The sequence below is a fragment of the Rhinatrema bivittatum genome, chromosome 1 (genome assembly GCF_901001135.1).
Source record: "Rhinatrema bivittatum chromosome 1, aRhiBiv1.1, whole genome shotgun sequence".
Lineage (NCBI taxonomy): Eukaryota > Metazoa > Chordata > Amphibia > Gymnophiona > Rhinatrematidae > Rhinatrema > Rhinatrema bivittatum.
This window is the reverse complement of record NC_042615.1, coordinates 312,195,396-312,214,643: the sequence shown is the minus strand read 5'-3', so window position 1 is coordinate 312,214,643 and position 19,248 is coordinate 312,195,396. Positions and strand designations below refer to the sequence as shown.

The 19,248-nt window shown below is 43.1% G+C and overlaps 1 protein-coding gene across 7 annotated transcripts in view; it reads left to right on the top strand.

The window, feature by feature from the left end:
• Window positions 1–19,248, top strand: part of RAP1GDS1 (Rap1 GTPase-GDP dissociation stimulator 1) — a 225,233-nt gene that overhangs the window by 175,281 nt on the left and 30,704 nt on the right. For all 7 annotated transcript variants that reach the window (XM_029597452.1, XM_029597458.1, XM_029597461.1 and 4 more), the window contains 3 exons: window positions 271–402; window positions 10,517–10,651; window positions 17,436–17,561. In XM_029597452.1, the coding sequence (XP_029453312.1) occupies window positions 271–402; window positions 10,517–10,651; window positions 17,436–17,561 (393 nt within the window). The remainder of the gene's footprint in view (window positions 1–270; window positions 403–10,516; window positions 10,652–17,435; window positions 17,562–19,248) is intronic.

The window sequence follows — 19,248 nt, the reverse complement described above, 5'->3', positions numbered from 1 at the left end:
TCCCTATTTAACCGTCCACCTCTATCATACCTCTTTTTGGCACTTTACTCCAAGCTGAACAGCCATAACCTATTTAGCCTTTCCTCATAGGGGAGAGCCATTCCCTCCCCTTTATCATTATGGTCACCCTTCTCTCTACCTTTTCTTGTTCCCCTATGGGTTTGTTTTTTTTGAGACTTCACAATAATGTTGCTTAAAATATTTTATTGGAAATTCCTTATATAATTATAGTATATTTCACGCCTTTACTTTTTACATTGCTTCCGATAGATGAATCCATGCAAAAGTTATTTGATGGTGGAAAAGGTAGTGTCTTCCAAAGGGTTATTTCCTGGCTTCCCTCTCACAACCATCAGCTACAACTTGCAGGGGCACTTGCTATTGCAAATTTTGCCAGAAATGGTAAGAACATGTTATGATTTTTCCTGGAACATATTGCTACTCTTATGATTGGAGCTTGTAACTTTTATTGTATGTGAAAATTCCTCTCCTATATCATTTTGCTCCTGTAGCTATATACATGTGAAGATAAAACTTTTTTCTTATTCCCTTCTTGCTTGTATAACTAATCTATTTATTCTTTATGAAGCATCCTTGATATTTTTACATATTCATCTTCCAAAAAGAAGAAAGCATTGATTTTTATTTCCTACTAGCTGTACCCGGCCACGCGTTGCTGTGGCTCAGTCTGGTTAAATGAAAAGAAAGAAAAGAGAGAGCACCCGTTTATAATATGTTTAAGCGAGCTGTTCTCTGTTCAGCTCTTTGCGCTTTGGCTGCTGCAGGCTGCAGCTGCTTGTGATCTCTTCACAGCAGCTTTCTACTGTATTTGCTCTGCTCCGCCCGTCCTAACTCCCTCCTTCCCTTCCCCGGCGGTGGACGGACTGGCTCGGCGACTCTTCTACCCTTTCCTCCTCCTGTGTGTAACTGTCCAGCAGTCCCTACTCCCTCCTCCCCTTCCCCAGTGGTGGAGGAACGGGCTGAGCCGTTTCTCAGAGCGGCGACTCTTCTGCCCTTTCCTTCTCCCCTCTGTGACACCCAGCACATAGCACAGAGCTCTATGGTCCGCACATATGCGGTAGAGCTGCTCTCTACTGCGCATTTGCGGTCCGTCGGTCAGAGCCCATTTATATTGTAGAATAGCGTGTGTTGCTTTTATGTCCGATAGATGGCGCTGTTTTTCCAAAAAAGCATGTTTTTACCTGTCACAGGTGTGACATCTATATAATATAGGTATATAAAAACACGCGCGTATTCGAATGCAACGTTATGTCAAAATTTCAAAGCAATCTGTGAAGAACTTTTGGAGATTTAAGATTTTGAACAAACGAACATTTACATTTTTATTTATATAGATGGTCAATAGCAAGTCTTTTTTTCTTAAGTTGTTTTACTTTCTAGAGCCACTTGTAATATTCCTTAGACCAGCAGTGTTTCCATGAGGATATACTGGACTAACTTCTTCTTTCACTCCCACTTTCCCTGGCTATTTCAAGAATCGGGAATCAGCATGATCAGCATTCTCATAAGCTGCCTCAATTTTGTTACCCTGAGTCCAACTCCTCATTCAAATTCCAAATTGGTGCCTGAACCTCTGATGATGGTTGGTGGCTGTTAATTTGTTAGTACACACACTAACAATGAAGATCATGCACTTGGCAAGTTTTCCCTGTCACCAGTTGGACCTGTACTAAGGCGTGTAGGACACAGCAATGCACTGATGCTGAAGAGTGGTGCTCTTTTCACTATTAATCTATCAGGGCAGCACAAGTGATGGAAACATATGGAAGCTGTCACTCGGGAACAAAGACAGGAAAGGTGGACTGGTCCCCATGCCCAGGGCTAGAATGGACCTACTGCTCTTGTCCTTGTGTAGTAGCACCACTCTCCTGCTTACATTTCGAAAGGGCTGCAGGTTAGTATTACTGAGCAGCCTGCCCAGATTTCTTCATAGGCATGACACAAGCCAACTTGGTCAGCAGTAGCCTGTTCCTGGACTAGCCTATAATTAGGTCAGCTAAATTGTCAAGATAGTCCCATTATAAATCTAATAGACTTAGCCAGGTGGGGCTGTTGCAGTTGACAAGGGACCAAAACTAGATTGCCTTGAAACCTTATGGAAGTGGAAAATCAGTGACTGGGGGTGAGCAATTAGTAAATACTACATCCCTCCAGCTAAAGCAACCAAGTAAGCAGGAGCCAAGATGAGCTGGGATAAGAAGGAAGGAAGCAGTTCTGTTAATTATGGTGTGATGCAGTAAAGAGAGATGTGTCCCTACTTTGGTCCTGACTTTTAAAGTTAGTGTCCCTCATTTGTGTGTGGAAGAGATATGTTGGGCAGATAGAACCAGTTTTATTGGACTTCTTAAAATCAGAATGTTTTCTAAGGAAAATGCTGTCAGTTTTCTGGACCAATGCCTGAGGAATGCCCTTCCTGAGGATGTGGTGAAGACCATAACTGTGAAGGACTTCAAAGGGACGTGGGATAAACACTGTGGATCCATAAAGTCAAGAGGCCGCCAATGAAGAGTGGGTGACTCGCCAGAATGAGGGCTACTGCCTGGAGTCAATACCCTTATTAAATAAACATACACATGCTTACTGTGACTCCAACATCGCTCTAAGCTTCAACAGCAAGAGGAAGTGTGGAAAAAAGGATTCACACTCACAAAGAGGGGGAGTAGCTGGCTTGTTACGGCGGTTACTACCCCAAATCAAATAAGTCTGATACTTCACTTTCAATGCATATACAGCATAGTTCTCTGATTCAACGGCAGGGGAGAAGAAAAACCGATACTTCACACATCCAGCAGAGCTCTCTGCTTCAACGGCAGGGGAGAAAATGAGGGTTCGCACTCACAAAACGGGGAGTAGCTGGCTTGTTACGGCAGTTACTACCCCAAACCAAATGTGCCTGATACTTCACTTTCGATGCACATCCAGCATGGCTCTCTGCTTCAACAGCATGGGAGAAGACTGATACTTCACGCGTATCCAGCATAGCTCCCTGCTTCAACGGCAGGGGAGAAGAAAAACAACCAATAAGGGCTGTATAACATAGGCTGGGTAAAACAAATAAGCATGGGTGTAGCTTGCTTATTGCGGCAGCTGCTATCCCGAACTAATCAAGCTAGATATTTCACTTGGATGCAGCTCCATCACTGCTCTCTACATTAAAACTGGGGGTGGAAGGGAAATAGAACCAAGAGCTAAGAGAAACAGATAGGTATGAGAGAAAAAATGTGTGAAGCTTGCTGGGCAGACTGGATGGGCCATTTGGTCGTCTTCTGCCGTCATTTCTATGTTTCTATGTTTCAATGTTTTTCAAAAGGATTTACATGCTTAAAACTGGGTTTTATGTATATAAATCCACTTTATACATGAAAGTGGGATTTTTAAAATTGCGGTAATATATGCCATTAAATTGTCAATAGGCTTTATATGCACAAATGCAGTTGAAGCACGTAAATGGGCTTTTGAAAATTGTTACAATAGTATGTTATATTTTCATGCATAATTCTTTTGAAAATTACCTCCTAAGCCTGGAATGTAACCTATATTTAACAGTTCAGAGCAATAATTACTAGGCAGGCTTGGAAAAATGTATTAAACAAATAGTATCGACATAGGTCCAGCAAGATCTTCTGCTTCCATTTCTAATCGTTATTGCCAAATAGATTTGCAATGCCCAAAGGTAAACTAGTTTTTCCTATTTGGGGCAATATGAAGGAAAGTCTTAGCGAATAGGTAGAATCAGTGTTAGCAGATCTGAAATATAAAATTATCATATTTTGTAAATGTTTTATTTATATATTCTCTCACCATCCTTTAGTAGGTTGGCCAAAGCAGTTTACAGACAAAGATTAAAAACACACCATCATTAACATGCAGAAACATATCTCAATAGTCAATTCTAAATATAAAACCATAACCCAAAAAGCACTAGAGAAAACCCAACTAGCTGAGAAATTTAAGACAACCAAAACTACCTAAGCAGGGTACCATTACAGAAACAGAAAGTTTTAAGACGTTTTCTAAAAGGACACAAATTACTGCCTTAGGCTTTGTATTGTAGTACAGTGGTCCCCAACCTTTTTTGCACCAGGGACCGGCTTCAAGCAAGACCATTTTTCCATGGCCCGGCGGGGCAGGGGCGGGGCTTTGGTCATATGAGGGCGGGGTTATGGAGGGGGTTGGATTTTAGTGCACACTTATCATTTAATTATGACATTTATAATGTGAATGTGACTCAACTCACCATAGGTTCTCATATGCATGGCACACTGACCCATGATCGTCATGGGGCTAGATGTAAAAGTACAGTTTGTATCCACGGGAACCCCCCTGACCCACAATAATGGATGTAAAGCAGAATTATGACATTCCCCATACAACTCACCCTACAAAAAAGATATTCTGGTTTTGGTGACATCTCAGTAACAGTAACTCAAACTCCTTCTACTTCCAGGCTCAATAGCCCTACTTATGAAAAGACAGCAGTTTACCACCAATGCATGTCCTCTTGAGAAAACACAACAAATAAGACCGATACAAACGCTTACATGCTAGCAAAATATTTCATCTCGGTAACAGACACAGAACCGACCTAACATACTCCCAGGATCTGTAGTAATGCACATAAACTAATCTGCACTCAGTTACACCTGTATTATGCAATACACTCAAACAGGAGCAACCCTATCTATGAAAAGGCAACACTACAAATATTAAATCAGGTCCTAAAAACAAATACACCTCTTATTAGGAAAACAGAACTAGCAAGCAGCTATAGATCCCCACACAGAAATAATTGTAAAACTATACTAATAAGCAGAATAAATGTTTCAAAACAGCTATGAACAGAATAACATCCAACAATTAAAAACTAATAAAAACTATTAAACATTCTCCAAACACCAATAAAATATTTCAAAAAAGCAGACATCACACAATTAAAATGGCAGTCAAGAAAAATAAACTTAAAAAGCCACTTTTACTTACCCCCTCCAGCAGCTGTCCTACTCCCCTTCCCTGCAGGCTGTAGCACACACCAGAAGCAGCAGTAGTGGCTAAGCTCTATACTTATGGTCCTCTTCCTTAGTGCCCATGACTCACACACACGCCATACCAGTCATGCCCCCATGACCAGTTTCTGTCTCTCACACACCAATCATTTCCCAAACAGTCTTTGGCACACACACACCAGTCACCTTCCTGAACAGTTTCTCTCATGCCATACACACACACACAGGCTTCCCACTCCCGAGTTCTACTTACCTTTTTGGGCTTCTCACTCTCATAATCACTTTCTCTGTCTCTCTCTCACACACACACTCACCAGTCTCTCACTCCCATGTTCTCTTTCAGATATACAGGCTTCTTCCTCCCAAGATGTGTCTCACACACACCCAGGTTTCTCACTCCCATGCTCACTCTTCACATGCACAGGCTTCTCATTCCCATAATCACTTTATTTCTCTCTCTTTCTCTCTCACAAACACACTCACCAGTCACCTGATCTCGCTCATGCATACACACACACACAGGCTTCCCACTCCCATGTTCTCTTTCAGATATACAGGCTTCTCCCTCCTATGCTGTGTCTCACACACACCCAGGTTTCTCACTCCCATGCTCACTTCTCTTCACATGCACAGACTTCTCATTCCCATAATCACTTTCTCTCTGTTACACACACACCAGTCTCTCTCATTTCCATGCTCACTCTCCACGTGCACAGGCTTCTCATTCCCTGAATCACATTCTCTCACATTCACACACACCAGTCTTTTTCTCTCACACACACCGTCACCTTACCAAACAGTCTCTCTCTCTCATGCATGCACACTCACCCAGGTTTCTCACTCCCATGCTTTCTTTTCACCCCCACAACACCAGGCTTCTTACGCCCATGCTTTCTCACATACCCAGACTTCTCACTTCCATGCTTTTTCTCTCTCACACACACACATCAGTCACCTCCCTGACTAATGTCTCACACTCTCACATACACATCAGTCATCTCCCTGAGCAATCACTTTCATTGTCTCTCACATACACACACATCAGCTCTCTGACCAGTCAATCACACATGCTGGCTGCCTGCTTCTCTCTCTTTCTCTCACTCACTTCCTCCCCCCCCCCCCCCCCCCCCCCCCGAGCACAAACGGTAGCTGCACCACCTCCTCCTCCAGCCCCCGCAGGCCAAGAAAGAAGAATCCCATCGGCCGCGGGAGGTCATGCTGCTCTCTCCTTTACCTATTATCAGCTGCTTCGATTGCTCGGGAGCCGATGCTGCTGTCGCTGCTGCTATTTTGTCATGCGGCACGGCTCTTTCTCCTTCCTGCGCACCGCGATTCACTTCCTGTTCCGGGTCAGAAGGAGGGGGAGCGGGAAGAAGAAAAGGTCAGCCGCGGATGCCACAGCTTTTTTTTTTTTTTTTTGCACCGCTGCCGTTCCCGCTGGGCTTGAATGTGCTGATAGCCCAGCGGCAACGGCAGCAGGGAAGGAAGAGCAACGGGAGAGACCAGGAGCGCGCGAAACACCTGCCGGTGCTTGGCGGCGCCGCAGACCGGCAAAAAACTCCCATGGCCCGGTGCCAGTCCGCGGACCGGTGGTTGGGGACCCCTGTTGTAGTATATTCCATTCATGAGAGCATGCAAGACCATCGTCATACTTTAGGTAGTACTCTGAACAAAGGGAGATATAACAAAGCAGACTAGCCCAAACAGATTCCTGACTGGAGAGTGCCATTTCAGTCTTTGCTTCAAGTGTTTCTCATATAACAAAACACCAAAGAATTTTAAACCAGATTCTATGCTTAATAAGCAACCAGTGTAAAGTCCTAAGAAGAGGAGATGCCTCTGTATGCTTAGAGTAGCCAAACAATCTTGCAGCCACATTTTGGAGTCACTGCATTCTGCACATGTGCTTCTATGGGTGCACGTGAGCCTCTGAGCAAGGCCCATGTGCAAACCATTGCAATATTCCAGATGGGACAATGCAAAAGACTAAGCCACTGTTATAAAGGATTCCCCAGTCTAGAAATAGTTTCCTTGCAAGTATCAATTTTAAGGATTTAGTTTTTACAACATGTGAAATCTGGGCCCCTGAAATTGGGTCTGACTCAAGTACCAACCCAATGATTTTACCCTTAAGGGCTACCATCTGTGAAGTCTCCCAAAAACTGGCAATAAAAGATCTTGATCAGGGTTACCAATCAGAAGCATTTCAGTCTTCTGGATATTAAAGATGAATTTACTGTTTTTCACCCAGTCTACAGTAGTTTTGAATTTTTGCTAACACCTATGATCCACCAAAATCCTTTATCCACTACTAAACTGGAAAAATATGCATTCAAAATATATATGGATGGACCCTGCCAGCATAAAAACAAACAAACAAATCTACACACACAGCTGCTCAGAGTACTGGAAAGGGAAGCCATCAGCCCTTTATTATGGAGACCTGTAGGAGATTTTAATTTTTCCAAGGGACAGAAAGGAGGAAGTGTGGCTCTGGTAAGGGGTTTCTGCAAACAGCCATATTCATTCCTCCCTCCTTCTGAAGATCGCTCCCCCGTCACCCATAACTTTTCTGATTAGCTCAGACTTCTCTAGGACTCGTGTTAAAGGAGCATCCAGTGCTCAGTTCACACAGAGACTGAACCTCTGTTCTGCTGGCCCTGCCCATGACATTTGGCCACTTTTCCTATGTATCGATCGTACAGCTGGGGCAATTATCATATCGGTATGACAGTTATGCACCTGGTAACACTGGAAATACATGTTTGTAATAAGGAGCCTCGGTGGACTTGCACAGATGGGTCACATGACTCTCTGCCCTGCTGTGTCAAGGTAGCTTCCCAAGCTTTGCATTTCTGAAGCTTTTGAACTGGTTGCTAGGCAACCAGGCAGCTATATTGCCACTCAGACCCCCCCAGTTTTATCTCTGAATTGTTCTAAGTTTACCTGCCGCACTCTGTAAAATCATCTTTTATAATTTCTAAGCATTTTTCTTTTTCAAAGGGAATTCTTCAGTTTTGTTTAGGGATTGATATTTCTTTTTAGAGGATGCAGGTTCTTTCCCTCCGACATGTGGAATGTAGATGGTATTCTCTCAGGGTACGTCTCTCTTTTATTTTGGATAAATTACCCTTGTGATAAGAGTTTCTTGCAAAAGGAAATGACACTTTCTCAGTCACAGGTGCTGGTCCATGGAGCGACAATGATTGAAGGAGGATGAGAAGGAAGCAAGATCTGCCCTGCAGCTGACATGCTGCACCACAGCCAGCAGAGACTCATCCTATCCCTCCCCCGCCCTGTGGACCTTTTCTTTCCCAGTTGGGACTGGTTCTGAGGCCCCCATCTCTGGGAGGGGAGCAGCTGCAGCTGAATATTAATGAGCCAGCATGAGACTTTCAAGCCCCGCCCTCCCATACAGAAGCCAGGAGATGAGGAGCAACTGTGAGGCCTGAGAGTGGAGCAGACGCAGAACTGTCTTATGCAGGCTCAGTAACATTCAGCTGCAATTAATCCTCTCAGAGAACAGGCCTTGAGACCATTTCCAGCAGTGGATGGCATTCCACAAGTTGGGAGTATTAATTATAGCAGTGTTGGTGGCTTGGGGGGGGGGGTAGAGAGGAATTTTTTAAAATTTTTAATGAGCTGTTGGAATGACTTGGAAGGAAGAAAAGAGAAAGGGAGGAATATTTTTTTAGGGGGGGTCGGGGATGAGGTGGACCAGTTTATGACCAACTGGTGGCTTACTGGATGGGATTGGGAAAGAGGGAAGCATTCTTTTTGTCGGTGATCAACCAATGGCTGGCTGAGAGGGATGTATTGGGGGTTTTTTCTTTTCAATTATTGATAGCTGACTGGGAGAGAGGGAAGGAGAGGGTATAGATATAGATAGATACAGATATATAAACTCTCTCCTTCCCTCTCCCAGTCAGCTATCAATAATTGAAAAGAAAAAAATACCAATACATCCCTCTCATACACATACAGTGCTTGTAAAAGTATTCAAACTCCCCCCCCCCCCCCCCCCCCAAAAAAAGTCAGCAGATTTGCGTGGATTTAAATGACACAGATTCTTGCAGAAAATATGTTTGTTGTAAACTAATATGCTATTAAAGTACATTTTCAGTCAATTCATTATTTCTCTGTATTTTTTGTAAAAATAAAATTAAAAACTGAAAAATGCTGCTTGCATAAGAATTTAACCACTACTAGGACTTGATAGAACCACCTTTTGCTGCAGTAACAGCTTTGTCTATTGGGATACATGTCTACCAGCTTTGCACCCTGTTTGGGAGTGATTTTTGCCCATTCTTTATAGCAGATTTTCTCCAGGTTGTTCAGGTTGGTTGGATGATACTTATGGACTGCAATTTTCAAATAATGCCACAGATCCTAGATTGCATCAAGATCTGTATTTTGACTTGGCCATTGTACAACATTCACCTTTTTATTGTTCAACCACTCTTGTTTTGCTTTGGCCTTGTGCTTGGCTTTATTGTTCTGCTGAAAGGTGAATTTTTTCCCAAGTTTTAGATTTTTTGCAGACTGAAGCAGGTTGCCTTGCAGTATCTCCCTGTATGTTGCACCATCCATCCTCCAATTTTAACAAGATGCCCAGTTGCTGCTGAGGAAAAGCATTCCCAGGACATGATGCTACCACCCACAACATGATTCTGTTGGCATGTTTGCTGAGGAATGGGCAGTGTTAGATTTGTGCCACACATAGGGGCAAATCTTAAAACCTATACGAAGGCGCAGATTTGTTTGCGCAACCCGGTGCGAACAAATCTATACCCAATTTTATAACATGCACGCGCATGTTATAAAATCCAGGGTCGGTGCGTGCAGGGGAGGTGCACAATTGTGCAACCTGCGCATGCCAAGCTGAGCGGCCTGCCTCCGTTCCCTCCGAGGCCGCTCTGATTTCGGAGCAGCCTTGGAGGGAACTTTTTTTTGGTCCCCCCCACCTTTCCCTCCCTTCCCCTATCTATCCCACCCCCCAGCCCTAACTAAATCCCCCCCACCTTATTTTGTGGAGTCACGCCTGCCGTAACTTGCGCGCGCTGCCAGCTTCCTGCAAGGGCCTCTATGCCAGAGCACTTGGCCCCACCCCCGGACTGATGCCACGCCTCCGGCCCTGCCCACGGACCGCCACCATGCCCCAGACACGCCCCAGGCCCACCCCTTATTCGAAGCCCCGGGGCATACGCGAGTCCCGGGGCTTGCGCGTGCCGCCAAGCCTATGCAAGACAGGCTCATAATTGCTTGCTTAAATGTTTTAATACATTTCTGTTACCTATTTATCTTGCAAACATTTGTTCATTAATTTGTGGAAATTCAATAAATATAAAGTAAAAAAAACTTTTCCCATTATATTGTGGCAAAGCAAATGTTTTGTGCTCTATTTACCAGTGTAACTGAAGCACATGCAAATTTTCCTTTAAAAGGTGGAAAATCTATTTTTAAAAGTGTACTAACAAAACATTTTTATTTAGATGGAAACTGTATTCATATGGTAGATAATGGTATAGTTCAAAAGCTTATGGATCTACTAGACAGACATGTCGGCGATGGAAATGTAACTGTTCAACATGCAGCTCTGAGTGCACTCCGAAATCTGGCTATTCCAGGTAAGAACCATACAATTAGTTGATTAGCAGTACAAAAACCTAGCTCCATTGTATATAGAAAGGAAGCTGATTGTTTTTCTAAAATGCCTTAAAATATGTCAGTGTAATGTTTGACTAAACCCAACTCCTTCAGTATGCTGTACCTTTCTTATTAGTTTGTAATGGATAATTATTAAGCAATTGAGAACATTTTCAATTGTATATGGGATTCTGTCTGAAATGTATATTTCTGCATGGAAATTCTTAGGCCTATCTGCAGCAATAAACTTTTTACTCCAAGGACAAGTAACATGGGGTAGTTCTCAGATATGGGTGGCATCATCCGTTAGAACCCAGCTGATGAAGATTACCACAAAGCTTCTAGAAGTTTAGCATGCTCTACGGAGCATGTGTATGCATCCTGCATCATGAATGTCATGAGGAGCCGCCTCATTTTTAGTTTTCCAAGTAACCTAATGTTGTGGTCTTTCTCTTTCCTTGTATTTTCATTGTGGGGCTTCCTGGTTTGCCTTCTCTTGCCCTCATTAGGTAGGTTTTCCTCAGTCAAATTAGTTTTTCTTATTCTTTGTCATCCACTGTGTGCATCATTATCTGTGCATCAAGTGGTATTGGTCAGGTATTTTGTAAAATTGAGTCATTTGATTTTGCCTAATTAATTTTTCATATACATAGATATATATAGATATATGTAGAGCTAGATCTAGCTCTCTCTATATGTATCTAGTTGCGATGGAGAAGATATAGAGAAGGGTGACCAAAATGATAACAGGGATGGAACAGCTCCCCTTTGAGGAAAGGCTGAAGAGGTTAGGGCTGTTCAGCTTGGAGAAGAGATGGCTTTGGGGGGGGGGGAGGATATGATAGAGATCTTTAAAATAATGAGGTCTAGAACGAGTAGATGTGAATCTGTTATTTATACTTTCGGATAATAGAAGAACTAGGGGGGCACTCCATGAAGTTAGCAAGAAGCACATTTAAGAGTAATCTGAGAAATCTTTTTCACTCAACGCACAATTAAACTCTGGAATTTGTTGCCAGTGGATGTAGTTAGTGTAGTTAGTATAGCTGGGTTTAAAAAAGGTTTGGATAAGTTCTTGGAGGAGAAGTCCATTAACTGCTATTGATCAAGTTGACTTAAGGAATGGCCTCTGCTATTACTGGCATCAGTAGCATGGGATCTTCTTAGTGTTTGGGTACTTGCCAGGTTCTTGTGGCCTGGTTTGGCCTCTGTTGGAAACAAGATGCTGGGCTTGATGGACCCTTAGTCTGACCCAGCATGGCAATTTATGTTCTTATGACTAAGGTAGTGTCAGACGTCTACCTTAAGCAGACAATCATCCTACCAATACTTTTTTCCCCAGGCCACATGTACACAAAGATGAACAAGCCTTATGCCGTTTAGATCACAAAGATCCATAGCGCTCTATCTGAAGCAGACTGAAGCCCTTAGAGTCCACCCAACCTTTTTCTTTTTATCCCAACAAATCTGGTATTGCTATTGCAAGAACACTCTTTCTAATGAGATAATCAATTGTGGCATTTTCTGTTATGCACAGGCAGTTCTTACTCATGTCAATGCTCATAGTATTAGAGCCATGGTGGTATCTGGCCTAACTGCAACCAGCCTTCATGAGAGATTTGCAAGCTCAGCCCACACATTCACATCCCATTATTGTTTAGATAAAGACTGCTGATACAACAGTAGGGATGATCTATTGTAAGTTTAGAATCCATCTCAGTTCTACTTAGGCACCCTTATTATTTGGAGGCTTCCCCTTACAAAAAAGAAAAATAAATTGGCTTATTGCTGCCCAAAATACTTCTGTTTGGCACTGTGTTTTTTCTGGTGATACTTCCCCCCCCCCCCCTTTTTTTTTCATTAGGAGGAACTTATAGCGAAGGATTTCTACTACCTGTGAGGACTAATATATCCTGTTTGTCCTCAAGAAAGCGAAAGTTGTCTTCATCTTCCAGGAGGCCGGCAAGACAGGGACAAAAGAAGTCTTTTATTTTCATCAAAGGAAGTACTATTCTCCTCCCTCTTGCTCCCGTCAACACCATCAGGGCTCTTGTGGCCATCCCAGGCAGCAGAAAGCCCCAAACCCCAGCCAGCACGTTGGTCAACTCTATAGCAGGGATGGGATTTTGACTGGTTCGTAGGGCATTTAGGTCAGTCACTCGTACCTGGGACATTGGACCCTCCAATTGGGGGCAGACTGTGGTTCTTTGCGAACCAGTGGCCCAGTATAACCTCGGACCAGTGGATTCTTTCCATCGTCCGTCAAGTATACCAATTAAATCTATTGGGTGTCCCAACAAATTGCCTTCCGAGCTCGTTTTGGGGGCCAGTAGCACATCAGGAGGTACTGCTATAGAGATCTCCTCCCTCTTAACAGCCAAAGTGGTCGAGCCTGTCCCACCAGGGCAAAGAGGGTTGGGATTCTACTCAAGTACTTCCTGATTCCAAAGAGAACAGGAGGAATCAGTCTCATCCTAGACCTAAGGGCCTTGAACAAATTTCTAAAAAAAAAAAAAAGTTAAAGATGGTTTCCCTGGGCACCTTGAATCCACTTTTACAAAAAGGAGACTGGCTATGCTCCCTTGATCCAAAGGATGCATACACGCACATCAAGGTCTTTCCCGGTCACAGGAAGTATCTCCTTTTTGATGTGGGAAAACGGCACTTCCAGTACAGGGTGTTGCCGTTCGGGTTAGCATCAGCCCCACGTGTCTTCACGAAATACCTGGCTATGATGGTGGCACACCTCCGCAGGCTGGGCGTGCATGTTTTCCCCTATCTGGACAATTGGTTGACCAATAATACATTTCAAGCAAGGGCTGCTATGTCCATGCGCTTGACCATCTGGGTGTTGGAATCACTAGGGTTCGTCATCACCACCCAAAGTCCCATCTCCGCCTGACACTTCAGTTGGACATCATAGGAGCCCTTGTAGACACTACTCAGGCTTTGACCTTCCTGCTTCATCAAAGGGCCATCACCTTGATGACCATCGTGACAGATTTAGCAGAGCCAGCAGGTATCAGCCTGGCACATTTTGAGGCTGTTGGATAACATGGCCACAACTGTCCATGTCACTCCCTTGGCACGTTTACACATGCGCAGAGCCCAATGGACCCTGAGGTTGCAGTGGCACCAGGCCACTCAAAGCCTCCAGGATTGCATCCGACCCTGTCTCTCTGGGACTCATTGTCCTGGTGGGTGGGTACTTTTAAATATGGAATGGGGGATCTCTTTTTGAAGTCCCCCTACCCAAATTGTCCAAACCACAGATGCGTCTACCCTTGGGTGGGGAACCCATGTAGATGGGCTCATCACCCAGGGTCTCTGGTTCATTCAGGAATGCTCTTGTCAAATCATTTTCCTGGAGCTTTGGGCAATCAGGTATGCACTATGGGCTTTCAGAGATTGGCTGTCCATCACAGTTGTCCTGATCCAAATCAACAACCAGGTAGTCATGTGGTATGTCAACAAGCAGGGAGGCACAGGATCATACCTCCTGTGTCCAGGAAGCGATTCAGATCTGGACGTGGGCCCTGTCCCATGGGATGATGCTCAGGGCCATGTACCTGGCTAGGATGAAGAACCTGGTAGCAGACAGGCTGAGTCGAGCCTTCAGACCACACAAGTGGTCTCTGGACCAGGGGGTAGCAAATTGGATATTCCACCTATGAGGGAGTCCGAATGTAAATCTGTTCATGTCCTCCCTGCAACAAGAAGGTGCCTCGGTTCTAATCCCTGTACAGGTCAGATGGCAAGCCATCCTCTGACGCCCTTGCCTGTCATTGGGACAAGGGTCTGCTGTATGCATATCCTTAGAATTCCCTTAATGGTGAAGACTCTCCTGAAGCTTTGCAAGGACAGAGGGACTATGATCCTCCTAGCCCCTTATTGGCCATGACAGGTCTGGTTTCCATCCTACAAGAGTTGTCCATGCAGAGACCGATCAGTCTGGGGACTTCCCCAGATCTCATCATGCAAGATTGAGGCAGGTTGCAGCATTCCAACTCCAGGCCCTGTCACTCACAGCCTGGATGTTGAGAGGTTAATTCTGTAACCGTTTGATCTCTGAGGATGTCTCAGGTCCTGGTGGCTTCCAGAAAGCCTTCCACTAGAAAATCCTTTGGACTCAAGTAGAGGAGGTTTTCCATGTAGTGTGAGTAGAAGGCCTTAGATCCATTCTCCTGCCCCACACAAAAACTGCTTAAGTAGCTTCTACACCTATCCGAAGCTGACTTAAAAACCAACTCTGTTAGAGTTCATATCAGTGCAACTGGCGCATACCACCAATGTGTAGATGGTACGCCCATCTCTGAACAGCCTATAGTTGTATGATTAATGCAGGACCTGCTTCAATTGAAGCCTCCCCTATGGCCTCCCACTGTGTCTTGGGACCCCAGCATGATGGTGACTCAGCTGATGAAAGCTTCTTTTGTGTCTCTGCACACCTATGACCTGAAATACCTGACCTGGAAGGTCAAGTTTTTGTTAGCAGTCACCTAAGCGCGCTGGGTCAGCGAGCTCCAGGCCTTAGTGACTTATCCACCTTACATTGTTTTATCATGTCAGGGTGGTCTTGCATACACATCCTAAGTTCCTTCCTAAGGTGGTGACTGACTTCCATCTTAATCAGTCCATCATCCTGCCAACATTCATTCCCAGACCCATTCGCACCAAGGCAAATGAACACTGCACTGTTTGTACAGCAAATGAGCCTTAGCCTTCTGTCTGGAGTGGACAGAAGCCTATAGATATTCCACCCAACTTTTTATTTCTTTTGATAGGAATAGGTTGGGCATTACCATTGCCAAACAGTATCCAGTTGGTTAACAGATTGCATCTCCTCCTGTTATGCCCACACAGGGCTTCATCCTGGAGGTTGTGTCAAGGCTCATTCTGTCGGCGCCATGGTGGCATTGGAGGCCCGCTTGTAAGCATTTCCTGTGGAGGAGATCTGCAAGACTGCAATATGGAGTTCTCTCCACACATTCACATCGCACTTTTGTCTGGATAGGGATGGCCGGTGTGACAGTAGGTTCAGCCAGTTTGCCCTTTGGAACCTGTTTGAGGTGTAGAACCCAACTCTCCCCACCTAGGACACATTGTTTGTGTTCAGGTTATCTCCTCCCCCCCCCCCCCCCCCTCTTTGTTACCAACAGCACTGTTGTGCCCACTGGCACCTGGTTGGATGTCTGTTGGTCCCTTTTGTGTTGGGGAGTAGCCTGTAGCTAAGGGTTCACCTATGTGTGAGGACTACCATCCTGCTTGTCCTCTGAGAAAGCAGAATTGCTTATCTGTGTTCCCTGAGGACAGTAGGATGTTAGTCCTTGCAACATCCACCCGCAACCCTGCAGAGTTGGGTTTCTTCTACTTTTTGTTTTAATTATAATTCTATGTTACAAGTCTGGAGAGGGACCCCGTGAGGACATGTGGTATAGGGCATGTTGGGCATGCTCTGTGTGCCTAGTCAAAGTTCTAGAAACTTTGATACATGTTTTTTGCATCAGGGTTCCATCTGATGATGTCACCCATGTGTGAGAACTAACGTCCTGCTGTCCTCAGAGAACACCTGGTACAGGTAAGCAACTTTGCTTTTTAGTATTTTGTTTATGGAGTTGCAGGGTTACAAATATATTTTTGACTAACCAGCCAATTAGATTTCGCTTTGAAATTATCATTTTGTAACTTAATGTAATGGGGGGAATGCTACATCCTGAAGAAAACAATTTTCATTGGAAAGGAAGTTGTAGAGCAGTGGTTCTCAACCCTGTCCTGGGGACCCCCCCAGCCAGTCGTGCTTTCAGGATATCCACAATGAATATGCATGAGAGAAAATTTGCATGATATGGAGGCAGTGTATGCAAATTTTCTCTCATGCATATTCATTGTGGGTATCCTGAAAACCCGACTGGCTGGGGGGGTCCCCAGGACAGGGTTGAGAACCACTGTTGTAGAGCAAAGGGTCAACGATATATGGTTATAAGAGGATAAACTGAAGAACAACATAAGAGATGTTTCTTTACTGAAAGAGTAGTAGATGGATAAATAGCATAGCCTTCCAAAGTAGCAGGAACAAAAATGGTATCTGAATACAAGAGAGCATAGAATTAGCACACTGGATACTTAACTGCAAAAAAGTGGTGATAAAGTTTGGTCAGTGAGCTCTGTAGTATTGCAGCGGGAAGGGGAAAAAGGTAGTCTAGATAAGCCTAGTAGCATTTCTTTCATCATAGTCTATATTTGTTACTTATGTAGTAGTAGTATGTATTTTTTTTTTCCGTTGAAGCTCTTTATTGCCAATCAAGAAATTCCATATTGTTTTGATAGGTGTTTGGCATGAAAGGCTACAGAACTCCATATATCCCAATATGTATATATCCTTCCTTTTTGCACGCTTTTGAATTTATACTACTTATGTATTACTAAAGTTAAACTATTATGCACTGTTTTCTTGAAATTTTCTTGAGTAGAAATACTGTAGCCCATTTATATATAAATATCCCAACATGTAGAAAGTTTGTGCCATTGATGTCCCAGCAAGTAAAGGACTCTAGGCAAAACTGTTCTGTTGAGACATTATCTGCCAGGAAATGCATCGCAGTTGTTCATTTTATATTTGTATATTTTTAAAAAGCATGAAAGAAAATGTTTGTATTAATCTTTGAAAAGATTGACTAACTCAATATAGCTGCCCTTGTATACACTGTATATTTTTAAGCATTCTATAAGGAATTCAAGATTTATTATGATTCTTTTTTTTTTCAGTTGTAAATAAAGCAAAGATGTTATCGGTAGGCGTGGCAGACGAAGTATTGAAATTTCTTCAATCTGAAATGCCTCCTGTTCAATTTAAGCTTCTAGGGACTTTGAGAATGTTAATAGATGCACAAGGTAAAGAAAAATACTCTATAAAATTCTGCTGAGGTTACAGTCTGAGATCTGTTTAGAATTCTCTCCCTCTTCCACCTCCAACCCATTAATACAAAAGAAAAACAATTTTCAAATAATTTTACCTGGCTAAACAGTTACAACAGTAAAAAAAAAAAAAAGGCAGCTGCAAATGGCACTCTGTACTTTTTGCCCAGGCTACAAAGGGACTAGGTGGGGCTGCAGGCAGGGCCTACAAGCAATATTATGGGAATGTCATTTTGAAATCCCCATGCCTGCTTTACAGCACTGACTTTGCACCCACTGGCCCCAGATTTTCAAAGTGAAAGTTCACTTGCAGGTAGACTTGCAAGCAACCAGCATAGTTTTCAAATTTCTCCTAATATATATTTTTATAAATGTCTAATGCTCACCTTTACTCTTCATTTTTTCAGGATAATTCTGTTATAATTTTGTGCCATTAATTGTGAAGCATGTTTAAAGTTACTCAGAAATGCTCCTAATTATAAGCTTTGCATAACTTTAGCTCAAATTGTTCCCTGTAACACCAGGACAAGTTAGAATTGCTGTACTATACTTATTTCACACACTCACGTTATTGACATTTGAGTTTTATATGATATTGTCCATTTTCTAATATCCAACTTTTTAGTGCACAAAAACATTTTTTCCATCCTAGTTAGGTTCAGAGAGCATTTTTAACATTGAGGTCATTTATAGGCACTGGCCGGTTTCTAATGTTAGGGCCTGATTCACCAAGCATTTTTCCCGTAGACACAGAATGGGAGAAAAGCCTTAGTGAATCAGGCCCATAGCTAGATAAGTTTATCTGGCTTATTTTGGCGGGATATTCATTAATGCAGCTGCACATTGAATATATCTAACTGTCTTAAAGATAGCTGGGTAAGTTTATCTGGCCAGCTTTAGGACTACTCTGTGGCACAACCACAGTTAGCTGGAAATATATCCGGCTACTTAACTGTACCCAGAAACATCCCCGAAATGGCCCAACATTTTCCAGCGAAGTTGTATCTGGATTATGAGATATCAAGCTAAAATTTAGTTGGATAAATGCCCAAAGTACTCAAAAGTTGGAATTTAACTGGATAACTCACAAGTTCTCCAGCTAAATGCTGCTAAATAGACCCCAAAGCTAACTCAAATTCACTGTTTAGGTTTTCAGGTGATACAACCTATCACTCTTTTCCTGTTTATAACACTTTCATTTATTTGTTCCTTCCCATGGTCTTAGTTTATCTACCGCTTTTATATGTCATTTCATTTCTGGGATATGTGCATTCCCCAAAGATACTTTCAGTGAATTTACCCTGATGGTTTGTCTTGAGATGTTACTATCTGAAGATCATGATGCTCAGTTATGGAACAGTTTGCCTGATATTAGATCTGCATAAAATCCTTCAGGCTTATAGCGAGACTAAGGTCAAGGTGGATTCATTTATTTAAATAATGAATATGACTGTGTACCTTAAATTTTATTCTGTTTTACTTTATTTATTCACAGGTTTTAAATTAGATCTAGCTAAAGTGTCAGGGTAGGTTCAGTGATTTCCCAGTTTGATTTTATTCAAAGTTTTATTCCTGAGACAAGTCAGTGGGAATGTGTTAGTTTTGTTGTTCCTTTGTTTTTACTTTTAATTTGTTTTATTTACAGTGTCACTGTATTTTAATG